The 23016-nt window shown below is 36.2% G+C and overlaps 2 protein-coding genes across 4 annotated transcripts in view; one reads left to right on the plus strand and one right to left on the minus strand.

Annotated features, from left to right (window-relative positions):
- Window positions 1-10255: 10255 nt before the first annotated feature.
- LOC114523311 (beta-1 adrenergic receptor-like) lies at window positions 10256-11293 on the plus strand. The gene has a single exon (XM_028544189.1). The coding sequence runs from the start codon at window positions 10256-10258 to the stop codon at window positions 11291-11293; it is 1038 nt and encodes a 345-aa protein (XP_028399990.1).
- A 7115-nt stretch (window positions 11294-18408) lies between these two features.
- Window positions 18409-23016, minus strand: part of LOC114523342 (murinoglobulin-1-like) — a 72690-nt gene continuing 68082 nt past the window's right edge. For all 3 annotated transcript variants that reach the window (XM_028544232.1, XM_028544231.1, XM_028544234.1), the window contains 6 exons: window positions 22802-22889; window positions 22364-22459; window positions 22063-22159; window positions 21759-21815; window positions 20815-20895; window positions 18409-18819 (listed from right to left, as the gene is read on the minus strand). In XM_028544232.1, the coding sequence (XP_028400033.1) occupies window positions 18494-18819; window positions 20815-20895; window positions 21759-21815; window positions 22063-22159; window positions 22364-22459; window positions 22802-22889 (745 nt within the window). In that variant the 3' untranslated portion in view covers window positions 18409-18493. The remainder of the gene's footprint in view (window positions 18820-20814; window positions 20896-21758; window positions 21816-22062; window positions 22160-22363; window positions 22460-22801; window positions 22890-23016) is intronic.

The following is a 23016-nucleotide window of genomic DNA, read 5'->3' on the forward strand; positions in this document are numbered from 1 at the left end:
CGCATCTGTGCCGAACGGGCATTAACGCCTATATACAAAAATACAGATAAACCCTTGACAGGGAGCCAAAGAGATACCGTCTTCGGTCTTTCTCAATTTTCGGGTCATAAATCTGCGTTTTTCCGGTAAGATTTCATGGAGTCTCAATAAGTTGTTGTACTGCATAGCCCGAAGCAAGTCTTTATGATTGAATAAATCAATTTCCCATTTTTAAATTGTTTATCTGTGTTCATATCGAGGTTCATGTGCTCACAGGAGAGGTGTTGCGGAACATATATGACACAGTTCAAAAGCTGTCGTGAATAACACAAGACATACACACAGTGTCAGCAATACAAGTTACATGTATATTTTACGTATCATAAATAATATATCTTTACCTTTTGTGAGAGTGCAGTATATTATTGCTTTATGTCATCCGCTCATTAAGTCGTTTTAAAGGAATAATCATATCAAATGTAAATATGATGTATAAATTAATAGTACACCACAACAATGACACCGACGTTTTTGTGGGGCTTATTATTGGAGTATTCACTTCTGTGAAAGCCTGCAGGAGTGCAGCGCGCGGATTACAAAAATATGTCTAAAAAAGCATACGGTAGGCTGAGGGTAAGGGAGAACGAGTAGACAGAAACGTACTATTTAGGCCAAGCTGGACATCAGTAAGAAAAATTCACCATAGGCGCTCCGAAAGGAGTTGACATATAATCATGTGGTGCTTTTCTCACTGACTGTGTCCATTATTTGACACGACGCCTAATCCCAACCCCGGGAGATAACGGGGAACAACTTTTGCTATAACGTTTCGTGCTGACACTGAAAATAAGCTGAGAAAGCCTCTTTCCGTCGACGAAAGTAATCATATAAATCAAATCTGTTTTCATATAATACATCACATTAGGGCTTCGTCAAAAGTGTTTTAAACCATTTGACTGTAGCCAGCGGGTTGAAACTATAAATTAATGGCGCGCCAAATTGGCATTTTGCCGTTTTTAAGTGATCAGCACTTCTCCCTATATAGATATAATCTGAAACTCTTTACGCATGCACATTTGAAGTCTCTCCATCTTAACATAATCATAAAACGAAGTATCCTAATCCATATTTGTCTTTTCGTTTACAAATACTCCCAAATTATTTGGCCGCAAATGCGAAATGAATTTTGCGTCTGACAGTCGCTACGTGATCGCGGTGGGATGGCGCTATTCATGTAAGCATGATGTCGTGCATATCAAATGTTCAAAGACGCGTTTTTTTCGGCCGACACGCCCTTAACCCGGTTCGCTTGAGTCAAACTAAGCCTGTTAACGACTTACGACTAACCTAAGTTAAATTTCATCTGCACTCTAGGATAAACAATGTTTATAGTATCCTCGAACAACCTCAGGTTTGACTGGAATTTCAGTTGTAATCTTACAACTGATCTACACATGCAATATCTGTGCGCACGTGTTTACTGGATTTACTGTCTTTCATGAAAAAACATAATTATGACATGAGTCTTCAGAGGCTTCAGAGGATGAACCACGGTTTAACCTGGAAGACTGGATAAACTTTGAGATTAGCCTGTTGTGTAGTATTATTTTGTACCAATTATCAGCAAATTATCCTAAAATATGATAATCCTTCAATGGAGGCACACCATATGTATTCTTTAAAAATGTGTTCCGTCAAGATGTCTTTAAGTGCGGGAAAACCGGAAAAATAAGAAGTTATTTGGCAACACCTTGTTCAAAATAGCTGTAGCTATGGTTTGGTTGCGACGAATGTTAGAGAAAGTGCGCATTCGGTCAATTTGTCACGTCATATACCGACGGGATCGAGTAGTGCTTTTACTTGGGTCATGCCGCAGTGCTCGGAAGCTTTCGTCCAATTGGATAATGCTTTTCTATGCTTTATAAAGAACGAAGCTATGCTATTGGTTGAAACAGAAATGTATTGTAAAGTTTAGCTAATGCATGAAAATCATTCTTGCGAATAGCTGCGACCCTACCCTTTACTTTTTTCATGCCTGTACCCAACTTATCATGCGCCTGAATTTTTTTGCCTCAGCTCTTCTAACTAATGTCATGAAGGGCGAAAAATTTTAAACCTAATTTCTGTTGGGGTAAAACTAACGTGTTTGCGCATAAAAATAGCTGGATTACTTTAGATTTCCCAGTGCCGAAATCATATGAAATGAGGAAAATGACAATTCACATTTGTCGAGAATTTGGCTTCTGATTGGTTGATTTTTATACTCACATCAGCCTGACGTTTTTTAATTATACTCTTAACGCGATATTATTTTGACAAAAGTGCTCTTTCTTGTGTATAGTTATATTAATTAAGAGGTAATGGCTTTTTAACGAGTACAAAGGTATAGTGTTATACCGGATTTACCTCTTATCAGATATAACAACTGCCTAAATTAGATCAGTAATAAAACTTCTCATCTCTCACTTTGACCTTAAAGACTTTTGTCAGGATATATAAAAGCATGTGTTTCCATAATTACCGCGGTAATTATGTGCATATAGACGTATACGTGTCTAACATGATCACTATATATATATAGCAACTTGGGAAGAATTATTTTATTGCATGCTTATTTTTATCCCTTTCTGGTTGAATCAATTCTTGCAAACTGTTTTCTGAAAAGCTCTATTGAGTTTCTGCAAAACTTTACCATTGAAACTTTGTCTATTGAACTGTATTTGCATAAGTTGTGCGCAGTGATATTCGTAGTGGAACCAGTGTAAAACACTAAAACGTATCGTATCTTACAAGGTGTATGCATAACATGATCTAATGCATGCATGCCTGCCATTTTTACGTAATACAGTTGTCAATCCTAATACCTTTCTCTTGAACATGCGGGACTCCTTTTCATGCATAACGGGAATGAAGGATGAAGCTACTCATTTGTATTTTTGGTTTTAGGCTGCCGATGCTGTTGACCGCCTCACAGCCTTAAAAAGATATGCCAACATTCACTTTAAACAGCCAGGGTTGGAAGAGGTTGCAAAATTCTCATTTTTAACAAAAAATATGTTCCCACACACCTTCATTTCAATGTTGTGTTCCACGTGGCTGGTTACTCTGGTAATCATAAGTTTGTTTGGATTTCGAAATGAACGTTGATTGCTAGGGGGATGTGCATGTGATAATCTGCATATCTAGGCTAAGTATAGTTTGAAGCATGCAGGTGTCCTATCTACTTTTGAAAATGATTGAGGTCTACATACATATGGCAATGAACACAGAGGGATAACAAAGGTTCGGACGTCAGTAGATATACTTCTCAGATAATTTTAATAACGTACGCTTTAAAAGATTGTTTATATTACCTATGTAAATATACATGCGAAATTACGTTATCGGTTAAGTTTAACTGTATGTTTCAGCGCATATTTGCATGACGTTCTTAATAAAAAAAAGATCGGTGTGTTAGTGGGAAAAGGATGATAATGAAATGATGGTATAGGCGTGAATGCCCCAAATAATATAGACCTTAGTGGAAAAATATAGTATGGAAGCAGTAACATGCATTTAAGAAAGATGATGAAATTACTGAATGAAGCCAATTATATCGCCCAGTATCTGTACTGCCTTTACGAGATATACGAAAGAGTAATGAGAGTTATGCCTTGTCTAAGAGTGAATTGTGTGGAACGCCATAGTCGACAAAAATACTTCAAGTTCATTTAAATAAAACTTATTTCGCGCGTATTGTTCGCCATCGTTCTCGTATGACTAAAATGCACGTATCTAAAACATCACACATCGTGTGTAAGTTTATTCCGCCTTATATTAAACGCCATTATGGACAAAATACTTCCAGTTCATTTAAGTAAAACGTCGCGAGTATACTTCGTCAACGACAACGTTCTCGTCCGACTAAAATGCACGCGTTAGAAACATCACACATATTCATGGCACCATGTTCATAAATACGTCGCATATATAAAACTTCTATAAATCCTTACCTATACGACTTCCTGCGCGTAAGACCAAAAAACCGCCAGTTAGACTTTGTAAGACAAAATTTTTGGTCCGTCGGACTTCCTACACGGAAAAGAAAATTTGCTGGTAAATTTTGTAAATTCAGTTATCACCCGCACGACTTCCTGCATGGAATGTCAAAACAGCAGTACTCTAACGACCTGTAAGACACTTGGCCTTAGTGGATTTGGCTAAGAAAAACAATGTGAAGTCAGCACCACATTAAGCATACGATCATAATTAACAGTGTGGCGTGGCTTGCTACGGTGCAATTTCGTTCTAAACAAATTTTTGGCGTCCTAGAAACCCCAAGTGATTTTTTTTGGGAATGAAATAACCACGCGTGAACAAATTTTATTGCCGATAGTAGCAAAACGAGATGCTAGTGATGTATATTGACTACATTTGTATAACACAAAACGTGTAACAATATCGTTTTCCCATAACATATAAGAAATAATACTTATAATAGTACTTTTCAACTTAGAATGAGATGCGAGTATTTAGGTTCTAACTTTTGGATCAGTGGTGCAGTGGGAACGCAGAAGGTGTGTAGCAGACTAAAAAAATTTGAAGTTTAGAGTCCTGCAAGTGCGATTTTGGAGAACTCTACGTTAAGTGCCGAAAAGAAATTATCCATAGACCAATTGCGAAACTTAGTAACCGCGCCTTCGCATAACATGGAAGCGAGGCTTATTATGCAAAAAACAATATTTGTATTTTTTGCCGTACAAAGCTATCCGCCGAGTTATATCCCGGTTTTCGCCTTTGGTTTACATATTTTTCGATACCTTTAAAGCTCGGTTTCATCGTTGTTATCATAGTTTTAAGGTGAGGGAGTTTTGCCTTTCATTTGAGGCGTTTTTGTGATGTTTTCATTAATTTTTTCGGCTGCTTTCGTCGGGGAAATATGGAAAAGACCGACACAAACTCAGGTAAAAATTCAGTTTTTTCCAAGCTATTTCGTCTCAAGTCTTGAAAATTTATTTCATTTTTCTTCCTCTTATTTGTGCAAAATTTGGCGATATATATTTGGTGCAAAATCTATGTTTTTGTGACAAAGATTATTGAAAAGTCACGGTCGAACCACCACCATGTTTACATTTCTCATTTAAAATTATTTTACACCAATTTTATCGATCGATAAGCTGTAAATTCATAGGCGTACGAGACAGGGGGGCAGGGGGGGCAGTTGCCCCCCCAAAAATTTCGAGAATCAAGAAATTCGGGCAAAATTCAGCCGAAACTTCGGGCAAACTGAAAGCTAAATTACATAGCTAAAAATTTTAAAACCAAATTTTGTAATATATTATATATAACATATTGTATTCTATTTCGCTATTTTTGTTACACTTTCTTAAAAGCACATCCGCGCTTTGCCAAATCTATTGTTACAAATCAGGTAAAAGTTATAATTCGGGCACATTGTATAATTCAAAAATTCGGGCGATTTTTTTTTTGCCCCCCCAAACGAAGTTGCGCCCGTACGCCTATGGCTGTAATTTCACAGCAATTTTACAGCTCAGGAAAAATTAGAAGAACTCTGTTGACAGAAACAATCGGAGATAAAATATACAACGGAGTTTTTTGGTTTATTTTCCCTGTGTATATAGACTACAGTACATGTGATGTCATGCCGACTCAAAAGCAAAACAACTCTTCAACTTGGCACACATGCATGACATGGATAGTAAAATACTTATTACCAAGACATAATATCATTCTCTATTTTGAATTACCATTTAATATTTCTTTTCCCACAATATCATACTATAAAGGTAGCCACAATGCGAGCAGCAGCGTTTTTTAAGATATGCCTTTACATGATGGCAAAGCCGAAGGCGAAAAAAATATACAACCCCGAAGTTCGGAAGTGTTTTCCGTTTTATAATGCGATGGTGAACGGAATCCTTTCCTTTTAAAGTATTCCTGGTTAACCCTTATTTAAAACATCTATTGCATGGTAGTAGATAGAAAGAATAGTGTTTTGTAGTGACACAAAATATACAGAACGTCAGATGCGTTCGAATTCGACTTTTAAATAAAATTCGGCCTTCATGTCGGTATGCAAGCCATGCATCGTCTGTACTTTTTTAAAACGAAATAAACAAAAACATTTCAGTTAGTTACTTTTTGCCATTTTCACAGTATTACTCTGGTATAAAGATAAAAATATAGTGATATTTGTGAATAAATTTGAACCATTTCAGTCATTAGGTGTGAAATTATAAAATCTGACTGTCACTTTTCATTTAGTTTTCAACAATTTTTGTCACAAAAACATAGATTTTGCACCAAATATATATCGCCAAATTTTGCACAAATAAAAGGAAGAAAAATGAAATAAATTTTCAAGACTTGAGACGAAATAGTTTGGAAAAAACTGAATTTTTACCTGAGTTTGTGTCGGCCTTTTCCATATTTCCCCGACGAAAGCAGCCGAAAAAATTAATGAAGACATCACAAAAACGCCTCAAATAAAAGGCAAAACTCCCTCACCTTAAAACTATGATAACAACGATGAAACCGAGCTTTAAAGGTATCGAAAAATATGTAAACCAAAGGCGAAAACCGGGATATAACTCGGCGGATAGCTTTGTACGGCAAAAAATACAAATATTGTTTTTTGCATAATAAGCCTCGCTTCCATGTTATGCGAAGGCGCGGTTACTAAGTTTCGCAATTGGTCTATAGTCACGAGGGCGTGATTTATTCGGAGTAAAGTGTTGAATCCGAACCCGAATTGCGTTCATGTAAACGTAAACATGGCAGGCAGTAATCAAGATTTTTTAAAATGCCGCAGTAAGTGGAATTTTAGCCTCAATAGAGCTTCAGCGACCAGCAGTCAAACTGCGGCATCGTCTCTGGGACAAAATAATGCTGTTAACAACGAAGAATCAGTTCAAATTTCATCTCCAGACTCCAGCAATGCCAGTTGGCACCATGCATAAGTTTATAAGTTTAATTCTTACTAGAGGTTTTGTCATTGGGTGATAAATTAGATTAAAGTCTTACCAGCAAATTTTCTCTTCCGTGTAGGAAGTCCGACGGACCAAAAATTTAGTCTTACAAAGTCTTACTGGCGGTTTTTGGTCTTACGCGCAGAAAGTTGTATGTAAGGAATTGTGCCATGAAGTCTTATACGCCGGAAGTAGAAGTCTCATACACGATCGTGAATTTTAGTCGCTCGAGAACGTTGATGAAGTATACTCGCGAGAGATGTTTTACTTTAATGAACTCGAAGTATTTTTTCCATTACGGCGTTTCATAGAATTGAAGGGATTTTATTTCCGAATTACGTATGCATGCATGAACAAGCCGAAATTTGAACAGTGCATTCACGGTTAATTTCCGTTAGAATCTGGTTATTATCAGACATGGAAAGAGCCTGGAAAACTGGCAAAGGTGGACCGGTGGAAGAGACTCCGGATTAGTCCTGACATACCTTTTTAATGGTATACCGACTTTGGAGCTGAAATAAAAATTAAAATTGAATTTAATCTATGCTAAGTGCTGTGACGCAAGTCAACACGTACGCCAAACGCACATGTACACAAATGTATATATAAGTGCTCTTAAGTCACCAAGCAACTGAAAAAGTAATAGGAAAATTTACGGTTATCGTTCGCCATGTGCTGAATGGTATTTGGCGCTGATGTTAATGCACTATATTTGAAGACTGATTTGATTATAAAATTTTGAATTTCGGCTATAATATTCCGGCCATAACCCAATGCTAAAATGTAATTCGCAATTAATGAATTTCTATGAATTTGACATGAGCTGTTAAGTTGACTGGTAGGCGTGTTCTAGTTTGTCGTTGTATAATAAATAGAGCTGGTTTAAAAAACGTCAACTAAGCAAACTTAATTATACCGCTTTATTGACTTGCAACACGCGCAATGAGTTACTTTTGTAATGTTTTGAAGGTTGGACATGTTCAGCTGAATCGATATTTGAATTTAATGAAGTCTTGAAACAAAACCAGGGATGAAGAACTAAAAACAAGACTTGAATTAACGACAGGTAGGCTATATACTAACGCACTAAAGCATATAATTAATTTCGTCCCAAAACTGAAATGGCCATGCATGCAAAACGGCCGGTTCATAAACTGGTCGAATTTGTACAGTATATATAGTAGTAAGCTAATGGTGAAAATGCAAACACATTTAAATATAAGGAAACAAAATGTACTTACGGGAATGCGACAATGTTTCTCATGTAAGATTCAGAATTATTTCATGTATTTTAAGTGTGATTTATGTTACGAGAGATATTGTCTTCTTTTATCCCTTTAGTTTTACCTGCATGCATGCTTATATTCTTTAACCATAGGCACTAATGTTTCTCACTGATACGAATGGTGCTTTCCTATACCTTTGGAAATATCACAACGTTTCCGCGACTACGTGTTTCCTAGTTTGCTCTAGGCTAAGGCTCCGAAGCTGTAAGATTGATGTTATAAATTAATGAGTCGGGCGACAATTTACGACACTAAATTTAATTGTTGATGGCATAGACAATACCGGATAAGCATGCACATGCACGAGCTATTTTTTTCAATTCTTCATACAGGGTGTCAAATCTCACGCCGTTAGTTATTCAATTGTGTTATTGTGAGTGAGGCAATGTCTATGATTAGGGTATGTCTTTAACCGGCTGACCCGAAAAGTTCTTAATAAATTATTGTATTTGCTATAGGTATATGGGACTTGCATGAATAACGTTTTGTATAATTTAGCCCACATATAATTTTTGAGTAAAATACAATTGTGTCGCAAAATTCGCGCTCTCTTTATGTGATAAAATTTCTTTCAGTATATAAAATATAATAGCTTCAATCGCTTAGAAGTTATTATCAGTCAAGCCTTTTTAAGGACATCCAATATAATAATATATCGTTTTTACAAAAATCATCTATTTTCCACCCGTTATGTGTGGGTCTGGTCTGCATGGGTAACTAAAGTGATTGAAGGTTCCTACATTATTTTTTCACTCGGAGCAACTTCACCAACTTGGCTTGCAATATGGCATGAAAAGATTTTCATATTTTTTAAAATAAAAAAAAATATTTTGGTGACCGTAATTTTTCGCGCATTAACTGGAAAGTTCATGGATAAAGTTCAAAGTTTTTAACTCAAAACAGCATGGAAGTAGTATGTGCATGAGGTATTGAGGCATTAAAGTCGAGATAATATACTCCGTGGCGTAGCCAGCCTGACGATTTATTTGCTATGCAAATTTTATGTTAAATTCATTGTTTCACAGTCAATGAACATCGAAATATTAGCATAGCATGACTAAATTGTCGGGCTGGCAACGCCATTGAATATACTACAGCTGAAACGCCCATGACATTGATGACAATCTCTATAGTACTCTTGTAAACATATCAGTGTTAAAAGCAAATAATATCATTAGTTAAGTTCCGAGTTACGAAATGAATATTACAACTTTGTTCGATTGCAAATTAGAACTGCCCACTTCTTATGCCAAGTGTCAAACCATTTGCAAACAAAAATGTAATTTTCGGTGTTTGAAATTCAAAGTTGCCCCGTTAACATTTGAACTGAACATCATGGAGTTCATTCTTTTAACTTATCGACTTCAAAGCACGATCGAACTTTGGATTGACGTGCCTTAATGCCAAGTGTATCAATGATTTTGAAGGTTGTTTGATCCAGCGCTAGTCTACATGAGATAAAACAGGTATTTGGCTTACTCTATAGTCGTTAAAAATTATGACTGATAACGATCAGCGCAAATAAGACTCTGGTTCGCAAAAACGAGGTCATTGATGGTTATCTGAATGTCTCGCAAAGAAACACCTTTGTACTAGGAATATCTTTTATATCACAAATTTCTTACTAATAGTATAAGCAGTTGGGCTATATTATTCCTCATCGTACTATATAGTCTGTATCTCAGGTGTGGGCTGCATAAAAAGCGCGAAGATATGGAACAATATATTTATATGTACCAGAGTAAATATAGCAAATTGCATCTTCGTATCCACTTCTTTCCGCGTACTTTTAGTGGTTCAGCTACAGACCACAACAACAAAACAACTGTAAATTACTTTCAACTAATATTTTTTATGCGATAATCAATCCCTGCATGGATGTAAACTTCCATCCTCAGTCATGTTTAGACTCAACCCCGCGCCTAAAAGAAAACATGAATTAATTTTTGAGGTTTTTTATCACCTAGGGTCAAGGTTTGCACCATATCTTCCACAGGCACCACAGCACACAACTTAGAAAGCATGGATTCGATACCTGAGAAATCAAGATTATTCAGAGAGCAACTAATATTAACAGAAAAAATCATATTAATTATCGTTGCCATATGCGCAATTCTGGGAAATACTTTCGTTTTGGTCGCCACTTGGAGAGAAAGAAGTCTTCATCAACCAAATAAGTATTTTATCGCTTGCCTGGCTGTTGCTGATCTTGTTGTGGGAATTTTTGTAGCACCAATGACGGCGAATGAACTTAATTTCGTTCACGAATCGCGAGATGCAAAGCCTACTCACACATGTCGCTTTATGGTTTGGTTAGACACGTTTGCGTTAACAGCATCGTTCTATATACTAACCGTCATAAGTTTTGACCGATACCTTAAAATCAGCAAGCCTCTTCATTACAGATCACGAATGACAACTTTCAAATTACTTAAAATTATTTCCTGCATTGTCTTAATTTCAAGTGTCTACGCCAGTTACAATGCCAGCTCTCATTCAGGGAGCTGGGGAATCCTAGACACTGGAACCGGATTTTGCTCTGATGCTGCCAAAATTGACAAAGTCGGAAAGGGATTTTTCACCTTCTTCATAATAATGGCGTTTTTTCTCCCCACAATATTCACTCTTGCCATGTACGTTCGCATTTTCTTTATTGCTCGCAAACGTCAAAAAATGTTTCGGAGTGGCCAACTACGCCAAAATTCAAATAACAAAAACCGCGAGAATGCTTTTCTTCAAAATATGAAAGTCATTCGTATGCAATGGGCTGTTATGGGAGTGTTCATATTGTGTTGGAGTCCCGGATTTATTTGGATGCTGGTCTCACTATATTACCCACATTTAATTGATTATGACAATAATTTGCAAAAGGAAAATATCGACATATTTCATGTTATCTCAAACACGCTTCCAATATTTAACAGCCTATGTAATCCAGTCATCTACGCTTGGCTGGATCAAACGTACAGAAAAGCTTTTAAACACCTGTTCAAAAAAATTATGTGTCGGCCCGATGCGAGAAGGCACCCACCGATAGTTCCAATTGAGTTACGTTCATGAAGAATTAGAAAACGAATGTTTTTATGCCTTTAATTCCACCAACAAGCATGCGTTGTTTTTAGCTATCCATAAAAATAGGGACATAAGCGTGCAGGAAGATACCTAATAAGTCCACTTATCAATAATCCGATCGGGCAATTGATTTATAAGACCTATTGCTAAAATTGATAGAAATAACGTGGAATGTCTGGATGTTATAAGAGTAGTCCGTATACTCATGGGAAGGCATGAATGGGTCAAGCGAAGGGCCAAATCTACTATACTATATATGCTTGTAGGATAGGTTGCATTGTAGAATTATCGTCAAACGAACTGATACACAATAGCCTTGGAGTTAGTTGCCTTTTTGAACTTTACTATGATATTAATCCCTGTGGATAAGCCATAGGCAAAACACACTCATAAAAATCGTGAATGGCTGAACCTACATCTTATGCATTAATTTATTATGTACTAAAAGTTCAGTTAATGAAGTGAGCGGCAAAAAAGAACAAACAGTCAAGAACACCTGAAGCCGTTTTCTCTTACAAAAATGAGCCCCACCCCGTTTGGCAGATTCACGAAAACAAAGTTTTGCAGTCTAGCTCAGGGCAAAGTGAATCGAGTTTCAGTTCCCTTGTTCAAGCCGCTGCGAGCGAGCCTGGAGCAAGCTAAGCAGCATCCATAATTGCTGCAGAGTAAGCCTTAAGCAAGCGAGCGTAGCAGCATCCTAATTTGTGCAGTGGGCAGTGGAAAACACATTTTAGGGCCGTGAGGCATTGTGGTTGAAAAATTCGTCACAAACCTTGATACAAATCCAGTCGTATTCTTGTCATATGCATATGAAGTTTTATTTGCTTATAATACCCGCAGCAATCCCTACCTTGCAGGTACCCTGGTCTATTATATTACTATAGGGAGCTGAGATCTCGATTTTTACTGTTACCAGCATGCACTTCGGCATCACATTAGTTTAATATTTGTTGCACTGTGATGCATTTCCTGCAACCCAAATTAACCATGCTTACACATGTGCGTGGTGTGCGTTCAAGTGAAAGGTTTATAAAGTGAAAGGTTTATATTCATATCGAATCATAATTGCTGCCACAGAGAGAGTCTTTGCCAACCATGCAAACCAGAAATATAATGTAATCCGTACAATTTATACCCGTTATGAATTTTTCATGTATTTTGCGGAGGTCATACAATAATTAAAGCTAGACGTCGGGCGAGACCTCACACTATGGCCTCCCACCTTGGTCTGTGGGTTAAATATTCAACGAATTTATTGTAGAGTTTCTAGGCGATAAGGCCGGCGCACATCTAGCAACCCTTAATCGAATTTTGCCGTACGTTTTCTATCACTGATATGCAAATATAGTATCGAATGTAATATTCGTCAAAACAAATCGTGATGCATAATTTCTGCGCACCCTCAGCAAAAAAATGGGCAAAATGAAATGAGATGTCTCCTCTAGCCACGAATGCAGCTGTTTCGCGTCACAATATTGCAATTATTCAGAAAATATTTAAATATGATGTCTATTACATAAATGCTGTCCAACTTTGTGCGTTTATTTATTATAACGAGCTAGAAGGATGAAGAATGATGTCTTCAAAATAGTCCGGAATCACTAAGCCTTTGAACCACCCCTTTATAATTAATCGTACCGTAAAGCTTCGATATCCCCTGCACTATTGGTTACCAGTAGTCCAATATCCCTTTCTATACACATTAGGTAGTATATATTCAACAATATTTAAAATTCAAAGTCAATAGACCTTATTCATAATGACGTCAGAAGGGGCGATGCGTGCAGGGGGTTCTGGTCTTAGTAGTCACAGCTGGAAACGTTTTGTTTCGAAATCTTCCCGCCGTTACTACTAATCACGCTTTGTGACTTCATTATGCATCAGGTCTTTTAAAGAGATAAATTTTTAATTCTTACAATACATTATACATCGTTATTTTACTCCCAAGAGTTAAGATCATGGAACACCGAACTACCCCATAAGTAAATAGCAACCAAAGTATCAAATAATGGGAGTTGGGATTATTAAATGAAATATAAAAGTTCAACAAGGAACCAAGTTAAGCTAAACAGCTTTAAATTCGTTCAGACAGATGTCTAACAAAACTGCAATCTAGTTCTTAGGGCATTACCATTACAGAACGTGTGGAACACTAACATTATACTTCAGGCAGCATTCCTGCCCATGGGTAACCTAGTTTTATAATTTATACAAATCTTGTTTGTTTGAATAATAAATAAATCGTGTTTGAATAATAAAAAAATCTTGTTTATTTGAATAACTGATAGATAAATCGTGTTTGAATATTAAAAAAAAATATTTGAATAATGAAAAAAATATTATTTGAATAATAAAAAAAAATGCTGCTTGCGTGTGAAAGTTCACTCACAGAGGATATATTGACAGAGACTCGACTCGCAGCTCCACGCGCCTCACTATTTAAAAACTGATATACTATGGGAGTTAAAGCTGTTAACTTTCCGTTAATCTCCAAAATTTTCGTCCAATAATGAAGATAATCCGATCCAGTTTCAGAAAAAATCAATTTTTCACCTTTCGAACAGCGTTTACTCTATACTTTTGAATTGAAATTTGGCTCGATGGAGCTTACGAGAAGAGAATCAGGTGGTTGCGTGGCGCGTGGAAATGACGTGAGAAAGACGTGGCTTGGCAAAACCTCGGGGACACTCGTTTTAAAATAAAATCGGAAGAGTCGAGCCTCTGTCCATATCTCTTCTGCCTCTGTGTTCATATGTAGGTTTTGTAGCTAAATAGCTAATAAGCAATATATAGGTATAAACCAAAACGACGGCGTCGGCAAATATAATTTCTCATATTACACGAATAAATCGTATTTGGTTGATATGATGTGAGGGATTTTTTTGAGGATATACTTCTACTGTTGTACAGTATATTATTGACGTAATTTTTGTTACAATTAGGTTAGTAGGTGTCGTGCAATTGAACTAACGTATATGTGAGTATTTGAGTATTTATGACTATGGTCATTCCTGTATAGGCCATGCTCTTTGAGATATATATATATATATATATATATATATATATATATATATATATATATATATATATATATATATATATATATATATATATATATATATATATATATATATATAATATATATATATATATATATATATTATAATATTATAATAATATATATATATATATATATATATATATGTATAGCATGTCATCTGGTTTATCTATATATTGAGCGTAGCAAGTGACTTCATATATGATATTTTTCTGAATCTCGAGAGATTAGGAATTTTGTCTCAGTTAGCGACGAAATATTTGTATTAACTTTTAAGATAGTGAATCCAAATGTTGGATCGGGTATCTCTCAATTCTCAAAAGAGCACTTCGAGAGTCCTTTAAAATGAAAACAAAATATAACCTTGCCACTTAACGTCACAGTTTCTCAATGCCCATTACCTCACTTCGTGTAAAACCTATGTTTGCTTTACTAAGTTTTAATTCCGACAATGACCAAGTTTTAAGGAGTTAAATACCTAGTAATTCTAGACAGAAGATCTCTCGTTGTTGTATAAACATATAAACGGCCGCACGTAAGAGGTGTGTTTGCTTTTATGGATGTACGTCATACTCTTGAAATATAAGAAACATTTCCGTTGTGAAAGAAAAACAACATTGCCTCTTGTACCAAAAATAGAAAGATAAGGCATATACGTTCTGATTGGCGGAGGATGCAGGTGTGGCAAACTGACTATTTTGATTGGATGCGTGGCGAGGTCACATGCAAGATCGCTCTTTGATTGGTCGCGAAGTTCGAAAGGCAAAACAAATAAAGCGTCGGCTGTAGGTTTGATTACCTGCATTGTAAGCAATATTTGTTGCAAAGTGCTTCGTTCGTAACTTTGCTTCACGAACGGTTTTCACAGAGAAGAATCTTTTTATCCTTAGAAATCTTATTCTAAGCGAAGCTTTTATCATACCTGAGAAACAGACAGAATTTGAAAGACAGAGCTTTCGTTATATTGAGCAGAAGAATGAGTCGCGTTCAGAGAAGGAAGAACTTGTCTTCGCCAGGAAGTCGGAGCAGAATCTCACCTCTCGCCGTTAATACCTCGCCAGTTAATTATGTTAACTCAACAGACTCTCACGACATAGACACAGCCTTCTACGCCGGCCCAAAGACGGCTCCACATCCAAGTAATGTACCATTACCGCCAGCACACTGGCTAACTTTTTCACAACCCATACAGGACCTGACGCTCATGACAACGCATTTAAGACAAATGTTGAAAGTTCAATCGTAGCATATTACTATTTTTGATAATTCATTCATTTTTTTAATATCTTTTTGTGTACATTTTTTTGAAATCTGCAAGATATTCTAGCTGAGGTTCCGACGCAATTCGTAGATTGTATGAGTATGTACATATATATATATGTATATATATAAATTTAGCTTTTGTATTCATAGACGACAACATGCACATACAGTATATATATACTGGACAAGATCACAAAAGTACACACAATAATAAAGACTCTTTACTTAAAGATTTCCTAAAAGTAGCGAATAAATAGGCTACGACAACTAATTTTCTGCACTATATTAAACTTTATAATACATGACAAACGACAATACCACATTGCATGGGCACCAACGTTTGAGCTAGAACGGCTGTACTAGACCTGAAAGATACGCGAGGTTTGGGAAAAGATTCTAGATTCTAGCAAGCGTTTTCACAATCCAAGCATCAAATGATGAAGACACTTTATCGACGAACATATAAGATGACAAGACCAGACCTGCAACAACGAAATCTCAAGCAGATTAAAGAACCTATAGACGAGACATCAAGGAAGTATTAGGTTTCTCGCTTCTTCAAACCAACGACCACTGGACAAGACAAACAACAACAGGCTCTTTTTAGGGCCGCCAAATCGCTCGAAAGAATTTAAACGAAAATCTCGATATTTGCTTGTTTTTAAATCATAAATACAGTTAGTGGTCGTAGTGCATGGGAAGCCAACAATATTTCCCTAGGCCTACTGCCGGACAGGAGTTTGGGTTTAGAAAATGAACTTGGTCTTCCATTTTTTATGATCAAAGCATTCGCAGGGTAATAACAGTATACATCAGAAACATCTGAGAATCCTATGTAGCTACTTCCCTGCCACTGACATCTTCATTCAATGCGGAGGAAAGCCAAAAAAGTAGGCCTATATAGACACCCGGAAGAATTATGACAACAACAGGTCAACTACAGAAACGTAATATTAAAAATAATTCCCTGATTTTCTCTCCTATCAAAACTGTTCTTGTCTTTAACGCATCTCTCTTCATGATTCTGCATGTGAAATTTGAGAAAGAAGATATGATTAAGGTAAAGATGCGAAGAAGATAAATTGTTCTGATTACAGACCGAATCCTGGGAAACCCATATTTACACAAAGCCATGCTATTTTTGGCCTACTTTTGTGTCAAAATTACTGATAAAATCAGATAAATAAACTATATTAGTTTGGAGTGTGGAATGAAGGGCAGATCTATGAACTTGTCTTTTTCGTTTATTAACTTTGTCACAGTTGCAATATAGCCAAATGCGCCGACTTTAATGTTTTAATTGCCCGGATAATTTTCCTTGTCAGTTTTAGTTATTTTGTGGGTAGGCAAACAAAGTTTGAAGGCAAATTTAATTGACCATAACAAAAAAGGTGGCAGATGTACATTTTACCAGGATGCATTGCGGTCGGAAATCGTTTAAAAAAATGAACTGACGTATTTTAAAGGACAGGCATAAAACAAGAAGTTATTTTCTTCGCTGTGTAGAAATTTCACGTCATTAGGAGTTTTTCTTGCCATCTTTTTTCAGTCAATCATTCTTAATGCCCGCAATGCATTCTGGTAAAATGTACATGCCGCCATCTTTTTCGTTACGGTCAATTAAATGCAGTATGCCTGGCAATAACACTTTACGCGAATTTGGCATTTTATGTTGACGTTTTTTCATCCATAAGTATGTACCAAAATAAGATTATACCAGCTAGGATTAAATCGTACTGACTACTAGGCCCTGGTGATTCCTTTAATTGATAACATGAAAGTTAGACGCATTCCACTAAAGTATATTCTTTCTTGAAGCTAATGGAACGTGCGATTGCAATTTTTAACCAGATTTTTAAATGTTCGACATCAAATTTCGATTCTGAGTTTTGTAATAAAATTCCGAGACTGTTGACGGTAATCTCGCACTCAGGCCTAGGGTGTTTTACCTCCGCTCCACAGCCCACGCTGCGGCCATGGAGCGTGGTAAAACAACCTGGGTACGAGGTTGTGCCATGTCGGAAGTTTGAAGCCAATATGGCGGACACTGAGGGAAAGTTAGGGAGTGAGCGGTCAGTCTTATTGAGTTCACTGGGTTGTGCTCACGGTCGCTTACGGCCATTTACGTTTACGTACGATCTCTTACAGCTGTTCGCGGACTGACTGAAAGAGTTTTAAAATGGTCAAAGAGATTAAAAAGCATACCGGCAAAATGCGATGACAAACGCGATCGCAAAGCGAGGTCCGGATGAAGAAAAAACCGGAGAGGTAATTTCCGCATAGCCGTGAGCAAACATTCATTCAAAAATTTAGGTACGCCCTGCTCGTCACCAATATATCTTCTTCGTTAAGTTTAGGTAAAAATTTCGAATATTGCAACTTTACCGTCACATCACGATAAAAAAAGATGCGAGTCCTGAGCAGAGTACCACAAAGCTTTCCGTGCTAAGGAGAACTTGAATTGAAAGTATGATCGATTAAAAAAAGTCCAACTAAAAGAAATTATTAAATTATACAATAATATAGCCTGTGCTTGACTTGCGAGTGAAAGGAATGAAGCTACGCGTGCGCGCTAATCACTATCCAGCTTTTGTACGACCGCGATCACGGTAGGTTTAGCAGAGCGCTCGATCAGCACCAAGATTTTAGGTATAGATTATTTCACTTGACAAATGACCGCAAAAATGTAATAAAAACAGCTAGGAACAAAAATTGTCGGCAAAACACATGCAGATCTTTACAGAAGAAATTTTGCAAAATTGAAATCATTTATTGATCAGAATTTAAGTTGAAAAACTATTTTGTATCACAATTCATTACTTGAACATTAATAAAGGGATTCACCATCCAGTCCAAACAGTTCCTTTCTATCCACTTTTTCTTTTCATCGCCAATGCTTTACATCTACGATAAATTTTCGAGATCATCTTCTCTCTGAAAATCTTTTTCATTCTCTGTCCATTCCACTTCGCAACTGTCGTAGCAGCGTTGAACACGATGGAGGTTTTGTCGTCCTTAGTTTGGAAGTAATCACTCAGTCCTATCACCAATGATGTTACACCATTATATATTTCGTCGCAAGGACAAAATTCAGGTATTTCATAGGAACTCAACTTGCGGTTCTGGGTCTTCTTTGTTTTTATATAAGCTTTTTTCACCTTCATTCGACCATTAATGCTCTTAACACGCGTCACTAATGCAAAAAATAACACGATGATACACATTGCTTACTCGCATTTTTGGTATTTGATTTCAAGGTAAAGGAATTAAAGGATCAGTATACATTTTGCGATCAGTTTTATCTTTCATGGAAAAAAGTGGGCGTGCGGTCTCCCCCACAAGTTCCTCTTCTTGGTAAACGTGGCGTGATGTTTTATGCATCTGGGGAAAAAGTACCCTGACACAATCAATATATAACCACGAAAAGAGGGCAGATACATATTCACGATTATTTCGAGTAGCAATGCCTTTGGATGAAGTGCGTAAAATAAAGACAAAGCAGCAAATATTATAAAAAACGACGTTATGATAACCAAGTGCAAAAAAGTCTGAATAGTCTGAATCCGCCTGTTAAAAACCCAATTTTGGAAACGAATCTGAACCACAGCATTTTTTTGAGGTAACGCGACCATATGATAAGGTTGTAGCGCTCGCCGTAATACTCTTAAAGTTATAATATCAACTTAACATGATAATAGGATCATATTAACAATGATATAATTTTGTATTCGCGAGGCATAACCATGCCTGTTGTCGAATTACTAAAAATTTAATAGACACTTAGGAGCAATTGCTTGAAAAAGCAACAAAAGATTAGCAGTTGGACATGCAGTATTAAATACTTACGTGGTGAACCTACAAGCTAATTTACTTATTGATATCACTATGCAAACTTGCCAGAATATTAATTAAAAGCTATTCAAAATTACTAAAAAATTAATATTTTAGTGCTAGGGGTAAAGTGGTTGTCAGGTTTACCTAGTTCAGGTTTCTTACACACGCACTCAGAAGTGAAGACAATAAAAGTTTTTACATGCATAAGCGATCGTAGGGTACAGCAAGTTGAAGGTTAATAAAATCCTATGAAGTTTGTCGGCCGAGTTTTCAGAAGTTTTATCGCTATATATTGATTCGATCTATTGCATTTATCAATTTGTGGCTGTGTGTTATTGAAAGTGTATCTTGCACTTTAATAAGGTTTGTTTCACGCTGTATATTGATTCGATCTATTGCATTTATCAATTTGTGGCTGTGTGTTATTGAGAGTGTATCTTGCACTTTAATAAGGTCTGTTTCAAACTTCGGGCTTCTCATGCGCCGAACGTGCATTAAAACAATAGAAAATCAGTCGAGATGCCTCACTATATCTATTGTTGTTATTGCGTTTGGTAGTTAACAAGGGCAGCGTTTGAAACAGGCCTCAGATCTATTATTTTAACAAAAGACCATCAGGTTACGACATGTACACGCTTCGCTCAGTGGCTACGTATACTTTGAATTGGTTTGAAGTTAAAGCGCCTTTTTTAAATCTTGCAATTTACATTCCCGCGTGTTTTGATCTGGCCATCACACAGAAGCCATAAAGTCAATGTTTACTCCTTAAGCGTTATATTTTTGTGTTAATCACGTTTTGAGGACTTGAGGGGTATCAGTTCGAAGTTTCTATCTAAACGGGCTTTTTCAATAATTAGTGAAGCTCCAAAAAATCTTTTGAAGCTGCAGAATTCTTAGTAACTGGTGTATGCATGGCATATTTGAAGAAAAAACTATAGTGAAAATGATATGGAAATTACAAATCCTGCCTTTGTTGCGACAAAACTTGTCGATCTAAGTCTGTACTTTTTCTCAGATAAGCTGTATGTCAACTTACATCAACAACGCTACCCGAACAGTTTTTAATTGTAAGTTGTAATCGCAAAGGATATATACATATAGATTGCTCAAGATCCTATGTTGCACGACTCATAAAGGTAAGCCCGTGCATAATATATGACCAATCAGCAAATTTGTTTACACTTTCAGTAACCCAATCAGAATGCATAAATTTTGATAAAATGTACAATACATATAATTTTACACGAAGTATTATACAAGTGTATACAAATATGGCGATTAATTAAAAACGAATAATAATAATTATGATATAAAGTATTGCACGTATACCTAAGGGAATAATAATTGTACTTACGATATGTAGAACAATTGATATTCTTGTCAAAGAAATCCTCAAAATTATCCACAGATAAACACTTCGGACACTCATTTCGAACTGCATTAAAATAAACCAGGATTAGTGTAACGTGCTCAAATCGTCCATAAAATCGCAATCTCCGAGTCAATATTTTCGCCTCATTTCCCAAGCCAAAATGCCTTTTTTAATAATATAATAGTTTCATGTATCCTATGGTCTTGCAAGGCATCGCGGTCATGCACAGTGTAGTAAAAAAATTGCGAAACGTTAAAATGGGTATTAATAATGGTAATTGCACTGAGTGGAACGCGATTTAGTGTGAAATCAAACGCGTGATCACAAAAACGCACGACCGCAAAGCGGGGGTTTTGAACAAATTCAAAACCAATTATAGGCTGAAAGAACCGAAAACGGTGTAAAATTGTGAGTAATTTTCATCTATTTTTGTCAAGAAATTTTGCGGGGTATTTAAAAATACAAAATAATAATTTTTTGTGCCCTTTTCCCCTGTAAATTTATTGGATAGTTATACTTAAATGCTAAATCTGATTGGTTATTGTGGTGCAGAGCTTCAATCTTATTGGCTTACAAATGATGTAATTGATGCTCAAAATGGTGCGATTTGGGAATTAATCACACTATTTTTAACCAATCAGATTGCAAGAAACACCATTGATTTCAAAATGAATATAATAAAAGCTTATATCGACATCTTGTGAGAACTGGATGTTAAAGCCTGGATTTCACATGGTCAAATTGTGTCGACTTTTAATTTAAACAATTTACGATTGGTTATCTCAGATTATTGGACTGAATTTTTATTAGTTAAAACTAAAACAAAATCAAAACAGCAAATTTTTCATTTTTTCCCTCACTAAATAGAGATAAATCTAAAACAGCCAATACAGAGCATGATAGTAAGATAAATTAGAAAAACTCACTCCTTTCCCCATAACAATCTTCCTCTGTGATGTTGTACATTACTTTCCCCTCACTCTCTATGAATTAAATATTTTCGGTGTCTGCATTATAAATGCCGTGGAGGACGCCTGCACGCGGGTAAAACAGGACTAAACAAATGTCATTTCGATGTTTCGGAAGAGGACGGCATTAATATAAAATAATTACGTTTTTGATTTGACTATGTACCCCTTATGGACTGAGCTATAGGGGTGGATGGGATGCAGTAAATCTATTCATGGGTTCTACATGAATGCATGTGTTTCTTGTACTTGAATAGTATACCTGGACTATAGTAATCATAAACTCTGACAACGCCAGGCTTTGTTTTTTTCACCAAAGTACTTTGAATAATATCAAGAGAGAAATGCATTGTTTTAATCTGGAAAGATAAAAATATTAGGTTAAATAAGAGTGATCAAGATCTTTTGAGCACGATACTTTTGGAATCCTCCCAACTATTCGATGCTTTGACCTATTTTTTTCGTCCATAATGAACCACTCCCTTCGAAATTAAGAATTGGAAACTTTCGAAAAGAATTAAAGATAGATATTTAATTCTACAGTATTATACCATGAAACATACCTCATCAAAGTAAAGGATAATATTTTGTCCCTCGATTTCATAGCGCTTCAGGATCGCCGATTCTCCCTCAGTGACACGATTTCCCTGCTCCAGTTTCTGTCCAAAGAGATACAATGTGAACTTTACAGCATCTTAAAGGCAGGTGAACAAAAGACCTCGATCTTTTTGAAAAGTAAACATGTATCTTATTATACAGTCAAGAAATTGCTATATACAAGACTTCTATGCGTCTTGCGTGTCGGCTAAATATACTGTATCGTTGGTCAGCCGGTCAATGCGGGTACCGCATGCTATCTTATTTATATAATTGTATAATATATAAAATAAGCCTAAAATAAACTCGACGGTATATAGAAGCGCTGAGATTCTGACGATTTATCAAATTGTGCAGAACCTTGGACCAACTTCTCTTCAATCAACTAATGCATTACATATCACCTCCTGGAGTGATTCTTCGTTAGCAGTAAATCCAGACACAAGCTTGACGTCAACTATAGCCATATTTGACACATCTTCTTTCAACCATCTGTAGGAAAAATGCAGACTTTTAATGACGATCTTAACAAGAAATGACGAAAATGTTCGAAACGTGTTCACTTTTTACAAAACCTTGAAACCACGTCTTCATTAGAAACGTAACCATTAAACTGACG

This window comes from Dendronephthya gigantea, unplaced genomic scaffold, assembly GCF_004324835.1.
Source record: "Dendronephthya gigantea isolate DGI-Jeju-01 unplaced genomic scaffold, DenGig_1.0 000027F, whole genome shotgun sequence".
Lineage (NCBI taxonomy): Eukaryota > Metazoa > Cnidaria > Anthozoa > Malacalcyonacea > Nephtheidae > Dendronephthya > Dendronephthya gigantea.